This window comes from Carassius carassius, chromosome 29 (genome assembly GCF_963082965.1).
Source record: "Carassius carassius chromosome 29, fCarCar2.1, whole genome shotgun sequence".
Lineage (NCBI taxonomy): Eukaryota > Metazoa > Chordata > Actinopteri > Cypriniformes > Cyprinidae > Carassius > Carassius carassius.
Genome location: NC_081783.1, coordinates 20342799 through 20365858, shown reverse-complemented (window position 1 = coordinate 20365858; position 23060 = coordinate 20342799). Strand labels below are relative to the sequence as shown.

Here is a 23060-nt window from a genome sequence, read left to right as displayed (position 1 = left end):
CCCATATTCAAAACCTAATAATCACTTAAATCTAGCTTGCACAGTTGTAAAGGAAGACATTCCGAGGGAATGACGTATGAGGTCAGCTTTGCGCATGTGCCGCTCAGAAGTGACGCACACAGAAACACAACGGAGAGATCAAAACAAAACAACATCACAAATTAGAAGTACAAAACGAGGATTTATAAAAAAGAATGAGACTTGTTTTCCTTTGCTGAACTAAGGTAACTTTGCTTTCTTTACTCCTGGTAACAAACGTTGGTTCTCACAAGACTCACCAGCATAGGTCATAGTTCATCCCCCCGGAGCTGCTTCCCTTTTACAACAAAACACATCAATTCACTACAGAAGTTCTTTGTTCACCCCCCGGAGCCGCGTGAGACACTTTTATGGATTTGACTTTTATTAAAATTCTCTTGGACTGATGCAGTGCAACAATCACTGAGTGGCATCAAACAGCTTTAAAGATCAAAGACAATTTTTAAAATAGCTCCGACTGGATTCGTATGAAAGAAGAAAGTCATATACACCTAGGATGACTTCAAGGTGAGTAATTTATGGCCTAATTTTCATTTTTGGGTGAACTAACCCTTTAATTCTGTCCTCAAATATACCCTTTTGGCATAAAGATTGCGAGATGCGACCCGAAACGCACCCCACTGTATTAAATCTACTACATCAGGTAGGCAAAATTATTTGTTTTCTCAAGCAATCAAATCAATATTAAGCACTCTAAGTTGGTGTTTTGAAGAAAAACAGACATGCAGCGTAACATGATAATTAACAGTAAATGGATGAGAATCCGCATACTTTCTGTATACAAAATTTTGCCTGCATCTGAACAATCTGCCAGGCTTTTGAACAAATGTGTGCAGGCTAAATTACATCACATATATGTACATATAATTCTTCATAAATGAAAAGAACATATACAAATATAGGCCTAACTGTTAAATGCAACTGGCATTAGCATATTATTGAATTTCATTAGTCCCAGTTATGATTTATGTGCGGTTATGAATAAACTGAATTTCATTGCAAATTTGAAAATATTAAAATAAAACAAATTTAAAAATTATAATAACCTTCACTGGCAGTAGCAAGTATTGGTACTTAGTCTCCAGCAGCAGCAGCAGCAGCAGTAGTGTAGCAGATCTATTCTAACAAGACCAAACACATTAACACTGTCATGTACATTACCATGACAATCACTCCGAGAGTTGGCATAATGTGTGTGTATAATATTTGTATTAAACTGAACAAATGTGACAGTAAAGACAACTAAAATATATAAAATTATATTATTTTTCTCTAATTATTCCCCTCAAAATATGAAGCAGCACAACTGTTTTAAACATCAATAATAATCAGAAATGTTTCTTTAGCAGCAAATCAGCATATCAGAATGATTTCTGAAAGATCACGTGACACTGAAGACCTAAATAATGATGCTAAAAATTCAGCTTGCATCAAAGAAATAAATTACATTTTACAAAATCAAAAACAGTTCTTTTTATTTGTAATAATATTTCACACTGTTACTGTTTGTACTTTGTTTTTGACTGAATAAATCCAGTACTAGTGACCATAAGAAAATTTTAAATGGTAGTTTGGTTCAAATGTATGAGATCTTCATTGGTTCTTTTTGCGCTCTGTTGATTTGACGTTAACTCTAATAAATGTTTAATTGATTGTTAAGTTATTTTAAATTTTAATATTTCATAATATTCAATTTTTTACTGCATTATTAATTAAATAAATGCAGCCTGGATGTGCATGAGAGACTTCTTTTTTAAAACATTAAAAACATATCTTACTGACCCTAAACTTATGAATGCTAGTGTATATAAATGCTGAAGAAAAACAGTTTCAAGGTTTTAAAAAAATATATTTATGATCTGTAACATCAGGCCCTGGGTGCTTAGGACTGTGCAACTATATAATCACAGTCACACACACACACACACACACACACACACACCTAGATTACATATTACAGAGAAACTACTACTGTTATACTTTTATAAAGCTTAAAGAGCAATAGCTCTGTCACTGAGGAGCTCAATGAGCCTCAAAACCAGCAACAATCCCAAAATATGATCTAATGTCCTCCATCTGGGTGATTGTGAACACAAGACACAATACATGGTAAAAAGGGTTAGTCTGCTGTGAGCTGATTTGCTAACCATATTTGGACTCTGATTTCAGTCCTTTCTGGACCAAAGCATCAATGGTCTCATTAAAGCCAAAGACAGAAGTATTTGAGCTCTATTTCCTGTAATTTCTCTTAAATCGATAGTTCTCCCAAAAATGAAAATGTTGTCATCGTTTACTCACTCTCAGAGATTGTTCAAAACCTGAGTTTCTTTCTTCTGTTGGAAACAAAGGAGATGTTTTTGAAGAATGTTGGTAACCAAACAGCTGACGGTACCCATTGACTTACATAGTATTTTTTTTCCATACAATGGAAGTCAATGGCTACCATCAATTGTTTAAATCCTTTTTGGGTGAACTATTCCCTTTAATCATTTCTGAGTCTACACTAAACAAACCTCCACTCACTGCAGTCAGAATCGAAGCCTCTTAGGTCAAGCTCTCGCGTTTAAAACCCTCGAAAAACACTTCATCCCTGCATTTAGCGAGAGCCAGGTTTCCAACAAGAGGAGCTCACGGACATAAAGTTAGCGAAAAACTTCAAACAATTCAACAACAATGATAATGAGAGGAGCTAATTTATTCACCATCTGACATTCAAGGAATGTCAATAAGATATTTAAATATCATCAAACTTACTTGGAGACGGCACGGCTGCTGTGTTGCCATGGGAACAGGACATTTCCGACGGCGGCGCGATAGCTGTAAACTCCGAGCAGGCCGAGAGCCAGAGCGATCTTAGACACCAGTGAGCAGTGACGCTGAACCAGGAGAAAGATCAGAACCAGAGACACCGCCGCCAACAAAGAGAGGAACGCCTTATGATCCCCACTGAAAACACACACACAGTGAATAAATAACAGGGCAGACATGTTCTTCTTACATATGCATGCAAACGCTGAATATAAAACAGCAGAAAGACAAACCCCTAATGATTTGAACTCAAAGCAAACACTGTATAATAGCATAAACAGACATGATGCATCAAATCTTCCACGTTATTCTGAGATTCTTTGCAGTAACACACTTTGTTGGTGTTTCCATTTGGATTGGATGTCGAAAATCTCACTGCTCCAAATACGTTGCATTCCATTTAGCTCAGAATTTCACATTTCTTACTTGGTAAAGTGCAATAGAACATCTAGCAGCAATACAACATGTGACCTGGGAACATGGAAATCCACAACTACACTGTATTGGCACTGAGATTAATGATAAACAATCACATTTAGGCAAATAAAATGCATCATAGAGTCAAAGTTCCTACATTAGATGGCCCTGATAAGCTAAAGTCTGCAAGGACAAATGCAAAAGAAATAAATAAATAAAAAAATAAACCCTGGTTGAAGATTGAACATTTAAAAAATAAACATACACCAGATTATAAAATGTTACTCAGTCAAAAGTCAGAAATATTATATTAATTATTACTTCACATTGATAATATTAATATTACTAAAACAAAATGAGAGAAAAAAAGAAAGTTTCAAGACTGTGTACTTAACATATTTAATGATTTTTTCATTATCATTATCAACCTAGTATAAACATGTAATAAATAAATCTGTAATTCAATGCTCAAATCCTAAATCAAATGCTCAAAACAACATTGCCAATGGTAATTCCACACACACACAAAATAAAATATATAATAATAATGGCACTAATACTATAAAAACTATAAAATATTTTAAAAAAGAGAATGTTATCAGAACTTTGGCTAAAGTTGAGTTAGAAGTCATGAACAAAAGTTCTTCCAGGAACATTAACAGAACGTTTGTTCAAAGTTCTCTGTTCTTAAAATGTTTGCACAAAAACTTTATTTACACATCCTTCATGGAATGTTTCTTTTTTTGTTTTTTTTACTTGGACATCCACCAAACTTAATTTAACTCACATTAAACCATTTCATTATTAAATAAAGCACACAATCAGTAGGCTTCCTGATATCATTGAACAGTTAGTATACTGTTATTCCAACCACAATGTCACAGAAATAGAAAGCATTTCCAAACACAAAATTACACTTTTCTAGATTACAATTAACAATATTTGCAAAACTCACAAAAAAAAAAAACTGATTTTGGGACTGACACAAGAGGGAGGTAACAAGTCTTATTATTGATATCAATGTTAAAAATCTCAAATAATGTCAGATGTATCAGTCCATCAGAATTCAGGAGGCAGAGAAACTGAGGCGCAGCATGTGTGTGTGTGTGTGTTTGTGTGAGTGAGTGAGTGAGTGAATGTTCAGAATGCAGCTAGAGTGCTCCTCTCATCTAATGAAATCAGATGTGGGCCACACAGGCCAGGCCAAAAGGTGTGTGTGTGTGTGTGTGTGTGTGTGTGTGTGTGTGTGTGTGTGTGTGTGTGTGTGTGTGTGTGTCAGCAGTGTGGACATGATGAGGTGTTTGTCCTGGTGTGAAGAAGAGGTGAGTGAGTGAGTGAGTGAGTGAGTGAGTGAGTGAGTGAGTGTGAGTGTGAGTGTGTGTGTGTGTGTGTGTGTGTGTGTGTAGTGAAATGAAGGAAAGGTGAGTGCTAAAGGTGTGCATGAATATGGCACTGACATGAATCCACACAATATGCTGCTCATTACCCACAGAACAGACAGACAGATCAGACAGAAAGACAGACAGACAGACAGACAGAACGGACAGACAGACAGAACAGACAGAAAAGACAGACAGACAGACAGACAGAACGGACAGACAGACAGAACAGACAGACAGACAGACAGACAGGACGGACGGACAGACAGACAGACAGAACGGACAGACAGACAGACAGACAGACAGAACAAACAGACAGAATGGACAGACCGACAGAACAGACAGACAGACAGACAGACAGATAGACAGACAGAATGGACGGACAGACAGACAGACAGACAGAAAGGACAGACAGACAGACAAACAGAACAGACAGACAGAACGGACAGACAGACAGACAGACAAACAGAACAGACAGACAGACCAGACGAACAGACAGACAGACAGAATGGACAGACAGACAGAACGAACAAACAGACAGACAGACAGACAGAACAGACAGACAGAATGAACAGACAGACAGACAGAACAGACAAACAGACAGACAGACAGACAGAAAAGACAGACAGACAAAACAGATTTAAATGTAAAAGTGTTGGTTGATGTACTGTTTTTGCCATTTTTTAATTATTTATTTTATAATGTACTTAAAATAAATGTAATTTATATTTATTTCCTTTTAAGTCATTTTAAACTTATTTCTAAATTACATATAGCATTTATAAAAAATTAATTAGCTTTTGTCTTCTTATTTTCACAGAACAGACAGAATGGACAGACAGACAGAACAGACAGACAGACAGACAGAACGGACAGACAGACAGACAGACAGACAGACAGAACAGACAGACAGACAGAACGGACAGACAGACAGAACGGACAGACAGACAGACAGAACGGACGGACAGACAGACAGACAGACAGACAGACAGACAGACAGAATGGACAGACAGACAGAACGGACAGACAGAACAGACAGACAGACAGAACGGACGGACGGACGGACAGACAGACAGACAGACAGACAGACAGACAGACAGAACAGACAGACAGACAGACAAAACGGACAGAAAGACAGACAGAACAGACAGACAGAACGGACAGACAGACAGAACAGACAGACAGACAGACAGAACGGAGGGACAGACAGACAGACAGACAGACAGAATGGACAGACAGACAGACAGAACGGACAGACAGACAGAACAGACAGACAGACAGAACGGACGGACGGACAGACAGACAGACAAAACGGACAGAACGGACAGACAGACAGACAGACAGATAGAACGGACAGACAGACAGACAGACAAACAAAACAGACAGACCGTTCCGTTCTGTCTGTCTGTCTGTCTGTTCTGTCTGTCTGTCCGTTCTGTCTGTCTGTTCGTCTGTTCTGTCTGTTCTGTCTGTGAAAGTTTTGGTTGATGTACTGTTTTTGCCATTTTTTTAATTATTTATTTTTATAATGTACTTAAAATAAATGTAATTTATATTTATTTCCTTTTTAGTCATTTTAAACTTATTTCTAAATTACATATTATAGCATTTATAAAAAAAATTATTAGCTTTTGTCTTCATATTTTCAATTTTAATTTTAGTTTTAGTAATTTTATTGTGTTTGTTTGTCTTTTCTATTTAGATTTAATATATTTTTACTTTCATTACTTTGTGAGTATTTATTATCTATTAATTTATTAGCTTTTTTCTAACATTTCTATTTAAAAAATCTGTTTTAGTTACATAAAAATAAATGTAATTTATATTTATTTCCTTTTAAGTCATTTTAAACTTATTTCTAAATTACATATAGCATTTATAAAAAATTAATTAGCTTTTGTCTTCTTATTTTCACAGAACAGACAGAATGGACAGACAGACAGAACAGACAGACAGACAGACAGAACGGACAGACAGACAGACAGAACAGACAGACAGAACAGACAGACAGACAGACAGAACGGACAGACAGACAGAACAGACAGACAGACAGAACGGACGGACAGACAGACAGACAGACAGAATGGACAGACAGACAGAACGGACAGACAGAACAGACAGACAGAACGGACGGACAGACGGACAGACAGACAGACAGACAGACAGACAGAACAGACAGACAGACAAAATGGACAGAAAGACAGACAGAACAGACAGACAGAACGGACAGACAGACAGAACAGACAGACAGACAGACAGACAGAACGGAGGGACAGACAGACAGACAGACAGAATGGACAGACAGACAGACAGAACGGACAGACAGACAGAACAGACAGACAGACAGAACGGACGGACAGACAGACAGACAGACAGACAGACAGACAAAACGGACAGAACGGACAGACAGACAGACAGACAGACAGACAGACAGACAAACAAAACAGACAGACAGTCCGTTCCGTTCTGTCTGTCTGTCTGTCTGTCTGTCTGTCTGTTCTGTCTGTCTGTCCGTTCTGTCTGTCTGTTCGTCTGTTCTGTCTGTTCTGTCTGTGAAAGTTTTGGTTGATGTACTGTTTTTGCCATTTTTTTAATTATTTATTTTTATAATGTACTTAAAATAAATGTAATTTATATTTATTTCCTTTTTAGTCATTTTAAACTTATTTCTAAATAACATATTATAGCATTTATAAAAAAATTAATTAGCTTTTGTCTTCATATTTTCAATTTTAATTTTAGTTTTAGTAATTTTATTGTGTTTGTTTGTCTTTTCTATTTAGATTTAATATATTTTTACTTTCATTATTTTGTGAGTATTTATTATCTATTAATTTATTAGCTTTTTTCTAACATTTCTATTTTAAAAATCTGTTTTAGTTGTAATCATCATTCATTATTTACATTTTTTATGTTTTTGTAGTTTATTTCAGCAACATATACAGTACATAGAGTACAACACTTCATTCAACTTCAACAATGGTTCTTGAGCACCTGCATTTTTCTGACACTTTTGTTTTGGACAGACTACCATAATAAAATACTTTCTTATGCAGTGCTGTTACTGAATCTAACGCATCACATTAAACAACATTAGGTTTTCATCTGAGCTTTAGGTTTGTGGTTGAAGACTGAGCACCACAAAAGACAATATTAGACCACACACATATATGGTGTGCCCAGTATAATCTGACTTGTAAACAAATGACTCATTTTATAGAGGCTCTTTTAGTGTATCATTAAAAAAAAAGAAAGAAATAATTGAACATAGGTCTTTAGTGTAAATCAGTTTAAATGACCTGAGAATTGAATCAGATGATTTGAGATGTTAACAATGTTCCCAAAAAGTCTAAAACTCCAGGGTTACTAATCAGTTTACTGATTACAATTACTGTCTGATTCTCCACAAAACAACATGTAGTTAAAGACGGCTTTGTCCCAAAAACAGCACTTGAATGAAATAAACATGATATGTTACTTAACACTAGTGCTGATTTTGTTTTATATATTCAGAATATACTTAGGACCAATTATTTAGGTGAGAGGAGGGAGCAGACAGTGGGGGAGTGGGACTGAGAGAGATAGAAGGAAAGAATCAGGTAGAGAGGGCACTGACAGAGCACGCAAGAAAGGAACTATAGGTAAAAAAGACTGATAACGCAGACGGAGAGAGAAATTTTCATCCCGATGCCAGTGACCCTGAGCGTCTCTCTGCTCCCCATCTATCTGCTCTGAGACAGCCTGAAGAATACTAATGCATTCCACACACACAGACACACACACATAAACACCCACACCTGTGTGCATGTGTCGGCGCATAAGTGCACATTTCAGGGTCGGGTTTCAAAATAAGTGCAAGGGCATGTATGATAGTCTCAGATTGCTCCGGAAAGAATATATAAGTGAAAAATTCCTCAATATGAAGCTTAGATCCAAAACCCAGTGAGCTACAGGAAACACAGGTGCGTTCTTGATGCAAATGGATGCTTAAAAAAGTCACCAGAATAAGAAATACAGTAAAGCAGTATTGAGAATATATTGCAACAAGTCAAAAGAAACACCAAAAATAGATTTACGTGAATAATGATTATTTTATCCAATAATTTTGTTTAGCAGGCGCTTTTATCCAAAGCAACTTACATTTTATTCAGGCTAACAATTTTCTCCTAACATGTGTTCCCTGGGATTCGAACCCCCAACCTTGCGCTTGCATATATTTTAATATGTAAAACTTACAAATAATTTGAAAACAATAAACTGATGCAAGACTATGAAAACTATAAACTGAAACAAGACTATGAAAACAAACATGGAATGGCTTGGTATCGCAGCTATTACAAGGAGAGGGATATGTGCAGAACAATACACAGCAGTATGTGAGAGGAAGTCCAATGGTTATAAAGCATGTCTGCTGAATGTGCTGTGTGTGTGTAATTGGTGGCAGCTGTGTGTGATAGTTTTCAGGTGAATGTGATTGGTGCGATGAAGCATGGGAAATGTAGTCCAGGGTGTACTGTGTAGTGTGAGAGTCTGTGTTGTGGATGATGACCTCTGGTGGTAAATTAACGGAAGTTCAGTGACTGGATCATGACATAGGTTTTAAAACATTTTCATCTTAATTATTTTATTGCCTTAATTATTTTGTGGTGAAATGTTGTGTAATACGTGGTTTGCTTGCACCGTTTCCCTTAAATGTCAGTTTAGTTTGAATTTTCCGCTTGCTCGCAACTGCTGTCTTCACGGAAGCTTTGCATTCAAATATTTCAACTCAAATCAATATTTTGCATCAAATTATTTACTTATGTGGCTAGAAGCTGTGTAGCTGTGCTTCGCATCGGGGTCCTGATCACCCTGTCGGGGTTTATTCTGTGAGAACAACCGGCTGGATGTACATTATCCCTTCCTTAATAGGGTCCCTATTATGGATTTTTGAAGATGACCTTTCATGCAGTGTGTAACAAAGCCCTCCTGCAAAGTTTTACATCCAAAAGTGCACCGTGTATAAAGTTATTGTCTCTCAAAAGAAAGAGTCGACTCTGAATCATTAAAACAAGTTGTTTTTAAAACGAATCCCAAGCCGTTTCATGATGACATCAACATGAAACATTAGCATATTGCCCACTCACTTGTTAGACTTTTCACACTGGTCTGAATGAAAATGCAAATTCATTCTTTGCCACTAGGTGGCTTTTGGAGCTGTAAAAATAGGGGTTTCCCCGGTAACACTGTACACAAAGCAGCACTGCGCAGAAGCTGCTTTATCAGGCATTACAGGCTCATGATGAAATGGAGATGAGACCATTCTGACCAATCACCGCAGATTAGTGTCGCGCAAAAAAGGGTTTTGGAAAAATGAATCATTGCGCGAATTGTTTGGGAGTCGCTGAGCAAATAAGGTAAAAATAAATGCATATTATAAGACAATGAAAGTGTTTTTTGACCTTGCATGCATGTCAGCCTGTTGTTGGGGACTCCCAAAACCTAAATATGAACCTTTCATCACCCATAATAGGGGCACTTTAATAGTTGACCACAATTGCATATTCAGTAATATTTTTGTAGAAACTGTGAAACATTTATTTTATCTGATGAACAGAAAATTCAAAAGAACAGCATTTATTTTTCAAATATAAATCTTTAGTAAAACTATAAATGTCTTTATATTTATTTCATTTTTAGATTTTACAGTTGAATTTTGTTATGTTTGTTTGTCATTTTTATCATTTTAGTATATATTTTTATTTACATGTTTATTTCCATTTTAGTATTTCAAAGTAACACATTAAACAAACAAGATTAAACGTATTTCTTAAAAATCATTTGATGATAGTGTAAACAATTTACTTATTAGAGTATCATGGTGTTTAGCTTAGCTTTCTTTTCAGTCAGCATGTTACTCTTAAAAGGCAACTGTCTATGTAGGCACTATAGGATGTTCGCTCTCAAGACCGTCTGCTTTTCAACAGGAGAATCGATTAGTCTCTCATTCCCACCCCAATCCAATTATTCTGCTCATTTCTCTCCTCCTTCAACCTTAGAAGTGGGGTGCTCTCACCTACACAGCCATATATCGCATTTACATACACAAAACCCCACTGCAACATTCAGACTTTGTTGACCACAGCAGCATAGAAACCATAGTCCAGACCTGTCGATTCAGACACAAACCTCGTCTTATTTATGACAGCAAATGTTTACTAAGCAGAACTTTTGAATGAATATTACGCAAGGCCCATCCTATTTAACTCTTCAAACAATAACGCTGACATATTGCAGAAATGAGAAAGCTGTGTTCTGTCAGAGTTAAGCTGGATAGTACCAAAAAGGGTCAGCACATGACAATAACAGACCCGTCAATCTGAGCAAATTAACAGAGCTAGCGAAAGAGAGGATAATTACTTTATTTGTGCAACCGTTCTTAAGTCTAAAGTTCAGCTCAAGTGTCAACTGTGTCGTATGAGTTATAAAGTTTGACTATTAAAATCTTTCATAAGAAGCAAGTAAAAGTGTTTTTGTGCAAACCAGCCGCACTTAAAATATTCATCTTTGCCATCAAATGATAAGAGTTCTCATATCCGTTGCACTGATTTGTATACTATTTCTGGCTTTCTATTTTCCAGGTGTGCATTCATGCATGCTTTTTGGTTGAATAATAAAACAGCCCTTTGAAGAAAAAGAAGAAGAAGAAACCAAAGAGGAGTTTGTGACCATTCACTACAGTTCTTCTGAATCAAAGTGCAGAGAAAAACTAGAATGAAGCTGCTGTTTTTAAATGCATGAATCTAAAATAAAGAAAAATGAGTTACTGTAATATCAAATCAACAAAAATCTCATATATGTGAACCAAACTGCCATTTCAAATTCTCTTATGCTCCATAGTGCTGGATTTATTTAATCAAAAACAAAATTACAAACAGCAATAATTTGTAATATCACTACAAATTTAAATAACAGTTTCCTATTTTAATATATTTAAAAATGTAAGTTATTTCTGTGATGGTAAAGCTGAATTTTCAGCTTCATTACTCATGATTCACATGATCTTTCGGAAAACACTCTAATGTGATGTTTTGCAGCTTACGTAATATTTATTATTATTATTATTATCAGTGCTTTTAAAAAACACTGATTTGTTTTTTTTTTGATTCTTTAGTGAATAGAATGCTCAAAAGAATAGCATTTATTTGAAATCTTTTTTAAACATTATCTTTACTGTCACTTTTGATCAATTGAACATGTCCTTGCCGAATAAAAGCTTTTTTTTACTGACAAACCTTTGAAGAGCAGTGTAGATGGTATAAAATCCTTAGTAAAAAGAAGGCAAATGATCATTTACAACCTTCAGATGAAGTGTTGAAGCTGTGCTCTATTTGCATTAGTAACAGATCTAAGCGGAAGGAAGAGGAGCGAGCGTTTCTCGCAGAGATAATGCAGATTCTTCCCGTAGGGCCCGTTTCAGCCGGGTAATGAAATATTAATTAGTGCAAACTAAAACAATAATACAAGCCGCCAAATCCCAAACACAGAAACACGCATCTAAAAAAATCTAACTGGAATAAAAAGATCAAAGCCTTCAAAATTAAACACACTTCTCAAAACTTTTCCCTCAATATTCCAAATTCCAAATCAATAACTTTTAAAAACAAAGTTAACTTACACAATCTGCATACTTATAGGAATAGTTTACCAAAAAAAAAGGTGTCATGTTCGATTTTGATATAAAAGGAAATTTAATTGGATTCACTTTCATTAGTATAAAAAAAGAGCAGCTTTATCCTTCAGCCAAATTTCTTCTTCAGCATTTCATTAAAGAAAGTAATTTATGAGTTTTGAGGGTGAGTAAAAGATGTCTTTTTTTATTTTATTTTGGATGGACTATTCTTTTAAACTCAATTCAATTATCTCAGACGGTTCCCGCATCAGTTCACTCGTTCTCATGCTGTGTGCTTTAAACATAATCATAATAAAAGCCACCTATGCTGAGATTCATTGCAGCACGTATAATTATAAGCTCCATATATGTAATGAGAAGTCCACCGATGGACGCTTCAAATCACAAGGACAGGAAATCAAGCTCTGCTTCCTGTAACCTCAGCGAAGTGCTCCAGAGACTCTGGCACATGTCCATCTCTCCGGTATGAATGCAGAGATTTATTACGACCGCAATAATTATTCTTCATCAGAGCTGGCTGGTGGTCAAAAGAGAGAGAGAGAGAAATACGGAAGAAAGTCTTTATGTGTGGCATTGAAGTCTTTTTAGATGTGGATGGCAGGTAATGCACTTAAGAGACGGAGCTATTGATCCATGATCTCATCTGAGAAGACACATCAATGTAAAGATGTGTCGGCTTGAATGTATAGCTTGTGTGATCCACCTCTATGAACACTTCAGATACAGACTGAAAGAGCACAGATTCTATTCTGTGGGTAGGAGTGTATTGTGTTTATATGTATGAAACTAATATTGACTTCTATGCTGCTGTTAAAGGAATATTTCAGATAAAAATCTTTTAGGCAAAAATCTTTTATGTTATATGGACTACTGTTGTTACAGCCTGTTATGTTGCAAAAAAATAAAAAAAGAATATATATATATATATATATATATATATATATATATATATATATATATATATATATATATATACATATATATATATATATATTAAAAATGCTGTTCTTTTGAAAAAATTTTATTCATCCAAAAATCAAAAAATTATCACCGTTGCCACAAGCTGCTTTAAACCATGAGAATAATCAGAATATCAGCATATCAGAATGATTTCTGAACAATCACTGTGTCAAAAGTGGCACTGAAGACTGGAGTAATGATGCTGAGAATTCAGCTTCTCATCACAGGAATAAAATACATTTTAAATATATAATTGCATATGACACAGTTATTTCAAATTGTAATTATATTTTACAATTTTACCTATTTTTACTGTTTTTTTCTATCAAATAAATGCTGTCTTGGTGAGAAAATGAGAAAAAAAAGAACAAAAAGATAGAATAAACTAAATGGCCAAACTAAGAAAAAAAGAGCAAATGAAAATAACAAAATAATATAAAATAAAAACGGCATCAAACTAAACATAATGTCATAAAAGAAAAGAAAGGAAAAAAAAGAATTAACAAAAAAGAAAAAAGTTAATAATTAACTTGATTAAAAAATATTGTTGCTAGAGTATATTTAATTTTATTTAATATTTTCTATACTATTTATATGCATTTCAACTGTATTAGATATTCATTGTTTCACAATTTTATTGCTAATAAGAAAAGTTTGCTACCTGTATAACAAAAAGAAAAATTAAATAAAAGAAAATACACAGTATTTCATTTACCAAACATAACTAAAAAAATACACAGATTAGCCTGAGCAAAAATCACATTTACTCTCTACTAGGAGAAAATAATTTGTCAATCAGAGCACAAGAAGAAAGCGCTTGCAATATTTTGTTGCATTATTTATCAGATGGACATGACATGTGATGCTGAGACTATAGAGAAAGTGTGAAAAGTGGTCATGTAAAACTAATTTACAATTCAAGAAACCTCATTACAAGGTAACATATTAAAACATATTACATGCTACAAAACTGCAGCATATAGGCCCTTGCAGCTGCTTCTGTCTGGAAGTGTGTGTGCCGCTTCCAGAGACACGCGGATCACAACACACAGGAGAGAACAAAGTTAATCGCCCGAGGTGAAGTGTGTTTAGACGCTGGAAGTTTGGGGGATATTTATCAAACAAACTGCAAGAGTGTGTTTGGTTAGCTGACAAATAACATGTTCCCAAACAGAACTGTTATATATGCAAAATAGTTTAGTCATCATTATGATTTAATAATTTTTTAATCAGTTTTGCAGATACTTAAACAGTCCTGCGGTGTGACAAAAGAATCCTGAAAAGAGCCAGAATAATTATTAAAATGGCAACTAATTAAAATGCTTAATAAAAGGGACGAATACATTAAAACTTATTTGCAGTGTAGCAATTAGTCCCCTTTTCATAAAATGATCTTTTCATTAGCCAAATAAAAAAGTCTGCAGGCAGTCCGAATATGAGCCCAGGAGAGTCCAGAGTCCTTCTCTCAGATATAAAACCAAAGAGACCGTGAGATTCAGAGTTTGTGGACATTAATTGCTTGCTGTCTGACTGTAGTCCGAGTCTTCAGAAGTCATATCATAGTCTTGTTTGAGGAACAGACCAGAGCACTCGATATTCACTGATTATCTTCCAATGCAGCTCTCAAACTAAATATGGTCCTTATTTCACAGATCTGACATCGTGACTTGGTTATTGTCAACAAACCTGTGGCATGGGCTCCATATCTTGCTTTGGAGAAGCAGCAGATATGGGAAATATTGGTCTAAGACAGGACGAGCAAATGAATGAATAAATGAGCAAATGAATACACATGCAATTTTATATACAAGATTTGTGTGTGTGAATATATATATATATATATGTTTGCATAATATATGTGTGTGTTCTTTATATATTTATTATGTACATATAAACATTTCATTAAAATTAAATTAAAATATATAAAAAACATAACATAAAACATATAAAAACAATATTTACATGTCTACATATCAAGATACAGGTGTTGGTTTTCCTGCTGGACATCAATGCCTGACGCACCTCCTCCAGTGCCTTTTGAACTGGTGTGCCGTGACACCTCACTGAACACTTCTGTAAGCCTGAGCGGGTCGTCAGCTGGGGACCACCACTCATCGACGTTTCGCTCCTTTAACCCCAGTACGTCTCATGGTGGCGGAGCGATGGCAGGGATCTCTCCCTGCCACCCCCTGCTGATGCCCTAGGTGTTTACCCCCCAACCCTTCTCCTTCCTCCTTAGCCACAGCCAGAAGCTGCCTTTCTCTCTCCTCTGCCAGCTCTTTCATGGCTTTCCGATGCCTCGCTCCTGTGCATCCCATGTCGCGGAGTAGGCGAGCGGTTGAGGAACCTACGAAGCCCCTACACCCCACTTCTACAGTGCATATAACGGCTTTCCAGCCCGCCTCCCTGCACTCTGCCGCCAGATCAGAGTACTTGGCTCGCTTCCGCTCATACGCAGCCTCCACCCCTCCCTCCCATGGTACAGTGAGTTCCACAAGGAGAACGGTCTTGCAAGCCTCTGACCACATGACGATGTCGGGCCGCAGGGATGTTTCCACTATCTCCCTGGGGAACTGGAGCTGCTTTCCCAAGTCGACCCTCATGGTCCACTCACTTCCCGGTGGGAGGAGCCTTGCTGTATCTCTCTGGCGGGAGGGTCTGACGCTCTCTCCAGCCCTCGCGAACTGGATGGAATGTCGTCCTCGAGCGAAAGGTCTACTGTTCGCCTCCTTTCTGCATGACTCTGATACCTCTGCCAGCTTTTTTTTTTAGTACTTGGTCATGTCGCCACCTGTAGCGGCCTTGGGACAGTGCCGTCGTGCAGCCCGACAGGATGTGCTGGAGGCTTGCATTGCTGGTGTTGCAAAGGGGACAGGTCTCTTCAGCACCAAACCATTGGTGGAGGTTTCGGGGACAAGGCAAGGTGTCATAGGTTGCTCTGATCAGGAAGCTGAGCCTAGCTTGGGGGATCTTCCATAGGTCGGACCATGACATGGACCTGTCTGTTAGACCTTCCCATGACGTCCAACGTCCTTGCTGGCCCTGGGACACCGCTTTGATGTTAAGGCGTTCGTGCTCAGTTCTTGCCACTTCTGCCACCACCATGGCTTTCCGGTCTTCTTTGGAAGCCTTTGACCAGAACAAGGGAATATTGCCCCTCCCAAGGCCTGCTCGACCCTCCTGGACTCTGCCGACCACCTCGCGGTGCTTCAGCCTGCCGATTGCCATGTCGACCTCTTCTTGGGCTTTCCACTTTCTTCCCGTTCTTATCTGGGTGCCCGCTGCTCTCACCAGCTGGTCAGTGGTTTCCCTCGGCTCCAGCACCAGCCGAGCCTTCTCTTGCTTGTATCCCACGCTGATGGATCGCAGTGGTAGTTGTAGCGTGTTCCTCCCGAAGAGGCCTACCTCCAAGAAGCATCTTGGTAGACCCAGCCACTTCCTGATGAACGAGTTTGCCAGCCCGTCCATCTTGTTTACCACTGATGAGGGGATTTCACTCATCTTCAGTGGCCACATCACCCTTTGGTACAGTATGGCCTGGTAACACCAAACTTTGTACTTTCCGGGAAGTTGGCTTTGGTTGATCTTGGCCAGGCCATCTGCGAGCTGCTTCCTCACCATCTCCCCCATCTGCCTGTCTGAGAGCTCTGCTGTGTAGGTACGACCCAGGCTATGGACAGGTTGATCTTTCAGCAACGGGATATTCTCACCGCCTGCGACAAAGATGGTGTTGTCGTTTCTGACTCCGTTCTTGATCGACAAACTGCGTGACTTGGAGGGTTTGATCTTCATCCTCGCCCAGCCCACAAGCTCGTCGATCCTCTTCAGCAGCCTTGTTGTGCATGCTGCTGTCCGGAGTATGGTGGTAATATCGTCCATGTAACCTCTAACTGCTGGTAGCCTTTGTCCTGACGGCAGTTTCACTCCTCCGACCATCTTCCTAGCCCCTATGAGGATGATCTCAAAGGCTGCGATGAACAGGATGGGCGAGATTGAGCATCCCATGGCAATGCCTACTTCCAGCTGTTGCCAGCCTGTTGTGAAGTCCTGGTGGGTGCAGCACATCTGGAGGTCTCCAAAGTACTTGGCCACCAGGGCTCTTATGCCGACTGGGATGTGGAAGAAGTCCAAGGCGAACTCGATGAGTTGGTGGGGGACTGACCCGTATGCGTTAGCAAGATCGAGCCACACTACGTGCAGGTCACCTCTCTCTCTCTTCGCCCTTTGGATCTGCTCCCATATTACTGCTGAGTGTTCCACACACCCTGGGAAGCCTGGCACACCTGCCTTCTGGCAGCTGGTGTCAATGTACCCGTTTCCTGTGAGGTAGCTGGTCAACCTCTTGGCTAGGATGGAGAAGAAGATCTTCCCTTCGACATTCAGGAGGGCGATACTCCTAAACTGGCCGATCGTACTGGAGTTTTGCTCCTTTGGGATGAAAACTGTGACAGCTCTCTGCCACTCTGACGGGATGACTTGGTTTTTCCAAGCCACTCTCAGCAGATTCCAGAGGTGTCTCAAGACCCCTGGGCAGTACTTGTACAGCTTGTATGGTACCCCGTTAGGGATTGGGGCTGAGGCTGTTCTTGCCTTCCGGACCACCTCTGTTACCTCGCTGAGTTTGGGGAGGGCAGCATCAAAGAGGGAGGTTGGGGGAGCTGGGCGAGGAACATACCCAGGGGATCCCAGCGGAGTTAACTGCGCTGGGTCACTGTACTGCTCCTTTATGTAGTACTCCAGCTCAGACTTGGTCCAGCTTTCCGCTTCTCCAGCTTTCCGCTTCTCTTATCCTCTAGCAGCTGTCTGGCATGCTTGAAGGGATTTTTGAAGAAGTTACTCCTCTCTTTCTCCTTCCGCCTTCTGCGCTTACGGATGCGCTCTGCCCTCCGTAGGCCGGCAAGCTCTTTTCTCACCTCGTCCCACAGTGGTTTCAGGCCCTCCTTCTCCTCTCTGCTTGCCTTCCTCCACTGTTTTCGGAGTTGACGTCGCCTCTTCACCAACTGTTCGATCTCCCTCTCCCTCCTCCCCTTCCACACTGGGCAAGCTCTCCGCTTTCCAGCAGTTACTCCGAATCTGCCTATGCATTCATCATACAGGATGTCTCCGATACGGTTCAGCTTGGTTTCCACCTGTCCATGCAATGAGTGCTCCAGGATAAGGCTGAGGTCCTTGTCCAGCTTCTGCCAGACCGCAACTTCGTTGGCTTTTGCCCACTTGACCATCTGCCTCCTTCCGAGTTCTTTCCTTTCTGTCCTATGGCTTTGTACGCGGTTGTTGGGGTTGCTTTGTGCTCTGTGTGTGTCTTCGTCAGTACCACTCTCAGAGGCATTGGCGTCCATCGCGGGCCCTCCTGTGTCCTCCACCTGCCTTTCTACAGCAACGGTGGATCCCTCAGCGCTGTGGTTTGCGACCTGGCCTTGGGTTCCTCTTGTCTGACCTGCGGTTGCAGAGCAATGTTGCTGTTGGCCTCCCTCTACACACTTCTTCCTTCCCTGGTGGATCCGCAACCCTCTGAAGGTGGTCTCTTTCTCCCACCCACACCTGCATCTTCTCGTGATCCTAGAATCTTTGTCCGTATCCGTTCCAGTCGTTACCGGGAAATCCGTCTGTCTTGGCCCTTCTTCCACCCCGCCTCTCGGAGGGCCATCGGGTTGTTTTTCCTTATTCATCTATATTTACAGTATATTCATATAATTTATTTTCTAAATAAATATATTTAATATATAAACAATTTTTTTCTGAAATATATACATGCATGTGTGTGTATTTATATATACATAATAAATATACACAGCACACATACATATGTAAACTAAAACTTTTATTTTGGATGTGATTAATCGCGATTAATCATTTGACAGCACTTATATATTATATATAAGTATATATAATTATAAATAAATATATATATATATATATATATATATATATATATATATATATATATATATATATATATATATATATATATATATATATATATATATATATATTAAAATTTATTTATTATAAATAAATAGTGTATCGTAAATATTACATAATTGCAATAATATGTGTAAAATATATTTTAACAATATTCACAATGGCAGCGATTCACAGCATTACCACAAACTGACGTGATTCATTTTCAATGAGAGTTGTCGACTTGAGCGAAAGAGACTGTATGATATGACAAAGTTGTGCAGAGATCTGCTGCCAGACACGGCTGAATACTGCAGTCGACTTGAAACGCCTACAAGCAACCAACAGCGCAGCGACCCAACAACCTGCAGTGATTTAATCGCTGTCAGTGTGAATGCACCATTAACTCCCCATGCAGAGAGTCAGACATCTCACTATGGTTCAGAGCAGAGCAGCACATCCTCAAAAATGACTGAACAGTTCCAGTTAGTAGGACTTTGCGAGTCATTGATTTTTAGTTATGAAAGCACAATAATCAGGATAAAACCATTCATGTGCCGCATTATGTTTCTTCTCCTTCATAGCGGTGAGCTTTTGCTTCTCCTTAAAAAGTCTAAACTTAACATACAAATCAGTCAAATTAAACATGTTATTGTTCAATGTAGTCGACTGAAGGACGTGCTTGATATTTAGAAGAAGTTGTGAAAGAGAACTTGTGCTCATCCCCAGGAGGCTTCTCTGTGATACAAAACTGCAATTCTGATAAAAAAGTCAGAATTACAAAATATAAAAAATAAACTATTTTTTCCCCCTCACAATTTGGAAATTATATATCTCAATATTATTTTATATCTTGCAATTCTGACTTTCTTCCTAAGAATTCCAAGTTTGTATCTCGCAATTCTGTTTTTATTTATTTATTTTTAATGTAAAAAAAGTTTATATCTCATAATTCAGACTTTCCCCCCATATTTGTGAGGAAAAAAAGTAATCACAATGATGAGACTTACCTCAAAGTGTGAGGGAAAAAAAGGGAAACATGTAAGATAAAAAGCCGCATTTACTATTTAATTTGTTTTTTATCCCATGGTGTAAATGAGCTTCAATATAAATGTAAATCAAACAAACAAAAAAAAAAAATTATATATTTTTCTGTCTCATTTATTTATTGTTTGCGATTTGCTTTTACTGTATTACTGACTGTTAGCTTGTCTTCAGTAATTGTTTGTGGACTTTTTTTACATACCGTATTTTTCAGATTATAAGTCACACCTAAGTATAAGTCGCATCAGTCCAAAAATACGTCATGATGAGGAAAAAAACATATATAAGTCGCACTGGACTATAAGTCACATTTATTTAGAACCAAGAACCAAGAGAAAACATTACCGTCTCCAGCCGCGAGAGGGCGCTCGTGCTATGTCTTCAGTGTAGGCTACATCAGCACTAAGCAGCATAGAGTGCCCTCTCGTGGCTGTAGACGGTAATGCTTTCATCTCGGTTCATGTCAAATTAATTTTGATAAATAAGTCGCACCTGACTATAAGTCGCAGGACCAGCCAAACTATGAAAAAAAGTGTGACTTATAGTCCGGAAAATACGGTTTATTATTTAGCCTAAAATTAGTTTCTGTTGCAACTAGCATTAAGAATTGTAAACTTTCGCTGCTGTCTAAAGTTCTGATTATCAGCAACCTTATTTCCATCAAAATATACTTGAAATATAATGCTATTGTGGAGGGGGGAAAAACTCAAGTTTTAATAAATAATATAAGTTCCAATCAAAAATAAATAAATAATTTGATTTAACTGAATAAATAAAATTACCTAATATTAATAAATAGTCACATATTTTGTCATAATAATAGTTAGTCAAAAGGCTCCACATAAGGACCCAAAACCAAATGTGATATTTCTGTGTTCTACCTGTTGAGCCAGTGTCCAAAGTCAGGCAGGTGAGCCCACTGCACTCCGGTCTGGTTCAGTGACCTCAGCAGGCGACAGCAGGTCAAGGTCAGCAGCGGGGTCGCCAGCGCCAGCCATTTCTCCGAGCCCGGACTCATTCCCAGCTCCACCGCCGGGAAGAATGACGGTCCTTCCTCAGCACCGGAGGGAAGCAAAGGCCCCTTGTCCTCTTCATCTCGATGCCTCTGTTCCTTGAAGTACTTCCTGCAGACGTCCTGGAAGATGGCCAGGCACAGCGTGTTAAGCAGGAAGTACCAAGTCTGGTGTTCCTCCTCTATGAAGCTGCTGGAAGCCAAACTGAGGGTGTGACCCACTGTACCAATCAGCAACAGAACATCCAACTCCGACAGAGTCCAGTCAGAACCCTAGAATGAGAGAGAGAGAGAGAGAGAGAGAGAGAGAGAGAGAGAGAGAGAGAGAGAGAGAGAGAGAGAGAGAGAGAGAAAGGTTACATATTAGCCTTGTTTCAAACTGAGTCTGTTTACTACATAGGCAGCTTCTGTACCTTCTAAGGTAGCATACTAACTGGAATAGAGCCTCACAAGTGACTGATCTGGAGCTTTTACACAGACAGCAACTCTGTATATCACACAAAATAGTCAATTTCTTCCTGTGATCAAAGCTGAATTCTCAGCACCATTACTCCAGTCTTCAGTGTAACATGATCTTTCAGAAATCACTCTAATATGTTTGATTTGCAGCTCAAGAAAGCTTTCATATCATAATCAATGTTGAAAACTGTTATGCTGCTTTATACTTTTGAGAAAAACAATGCTGTGGATCCATTGATGAATAGAAAGCTCAAATACAGCATTTATTTGAAACCGACATCAACAGAGAAACAAAAGACACACACAATTATGATACATGGAGCAGTTTTATGCCGCTGAAATACATTCACACCAAATAAATCAATCTTTTCAGCAACACATCCCGTATGGCATCTTCCATACAGACAAAAGTTTGCACGAAAAAGGCACTAAATAATCAATCCAAGCAGTCAGATGTGAAGCATAGAGAGAGAAATGGAGTGGAAAAGTTGAAGCGGTGAGAGTTGAAAAGGGCAAAAACCACAAATAAATGAAACATCTGACAGAGTGCGACAGTAAAACGCAGCTAACACCAAAGTCACCGGTGTCCAACACTGTAAAACAACTCTACAGACAGCACTTTGATGTGTAGAGCCCTGAGCTAACAGACAAACACACACACACACACACACACACACACACAGGTGAGAGAGCATGTTGTGACTGTTTGCCACTGTGAGTAAGTGCAGGGCTGCAGGGAGCAGAGCAGTGTTGACACAAAAGGAAAGTGCTAACAGCCCCACACACACACACACACACACACACACACACTCATTTCTATAGGGATATCCTGTGCACTGGTCGATGTCTTCAGAATCACAATCACACACAACGGCATCCCATCATATTCTTAATACATGTTTCCGGTCTCATTACAAATGATTCATCAGTGCCTGTTATTCTGAAGACACAAATGTTTGTTTTCATCATCTCTCATCAAAGTGTAATTACAATACTTTGCATCTGAAACTAATTTTCTTTCCTACTAATTGCAGCCACACTGGGTGAAAATATTATTAACCAACTATATTTCTGTGAACAATATATTATTGGTGTTTGCATGATGTTACAGTAGTGTGGGTGGATGATAGATCACTGCTATATGGTTGTTAGGGTGTGTTTAGACATACTGCAGTAGCAGAGTTTTTCACTCGGTGCAATCAAAATAAAATCAAGTAACAATATCTGCAAGTGCAATGAGACACACACCCACACAGCTAATAAATACAAAACAAAATAAAACAGCTTCATAATATCTTATTCAGATTTGCTTCTTCAGTAAATGTATCATGCTTCAAGGATTTCTTTATTTTTTACTAGAAGACAAGTT

General features: G+C 38.5%; 1 protein-coding gene across 1 annotated transcript in view; it reads right to left on the bottom strand.

Annotated features, from left to right (window-relative positions):
• The window catches only part of pigg (phosphatidylinositol glycan anchor biosynthesis class G), a 175639-nt gene that overhangs the window by 34130 nt on the left and 118449 nt on the right, over positions 1-23060 (bottom strand). The window contains exons 9-10 of the mRNA XM_059516243.1: positions 21102-21505; positions 2794-2985 (exon numbers count right to left, since the gene is read on the bottom strand). Of these exons, the coding sequence (XP_059372226.1) occupies positions 2794-2985; positions 21102-21505 (596 nt within the window). The remainder of the gene's footprint in view (positions 1-2793; positions 2986-21101; positions 21506-23060) is intronic.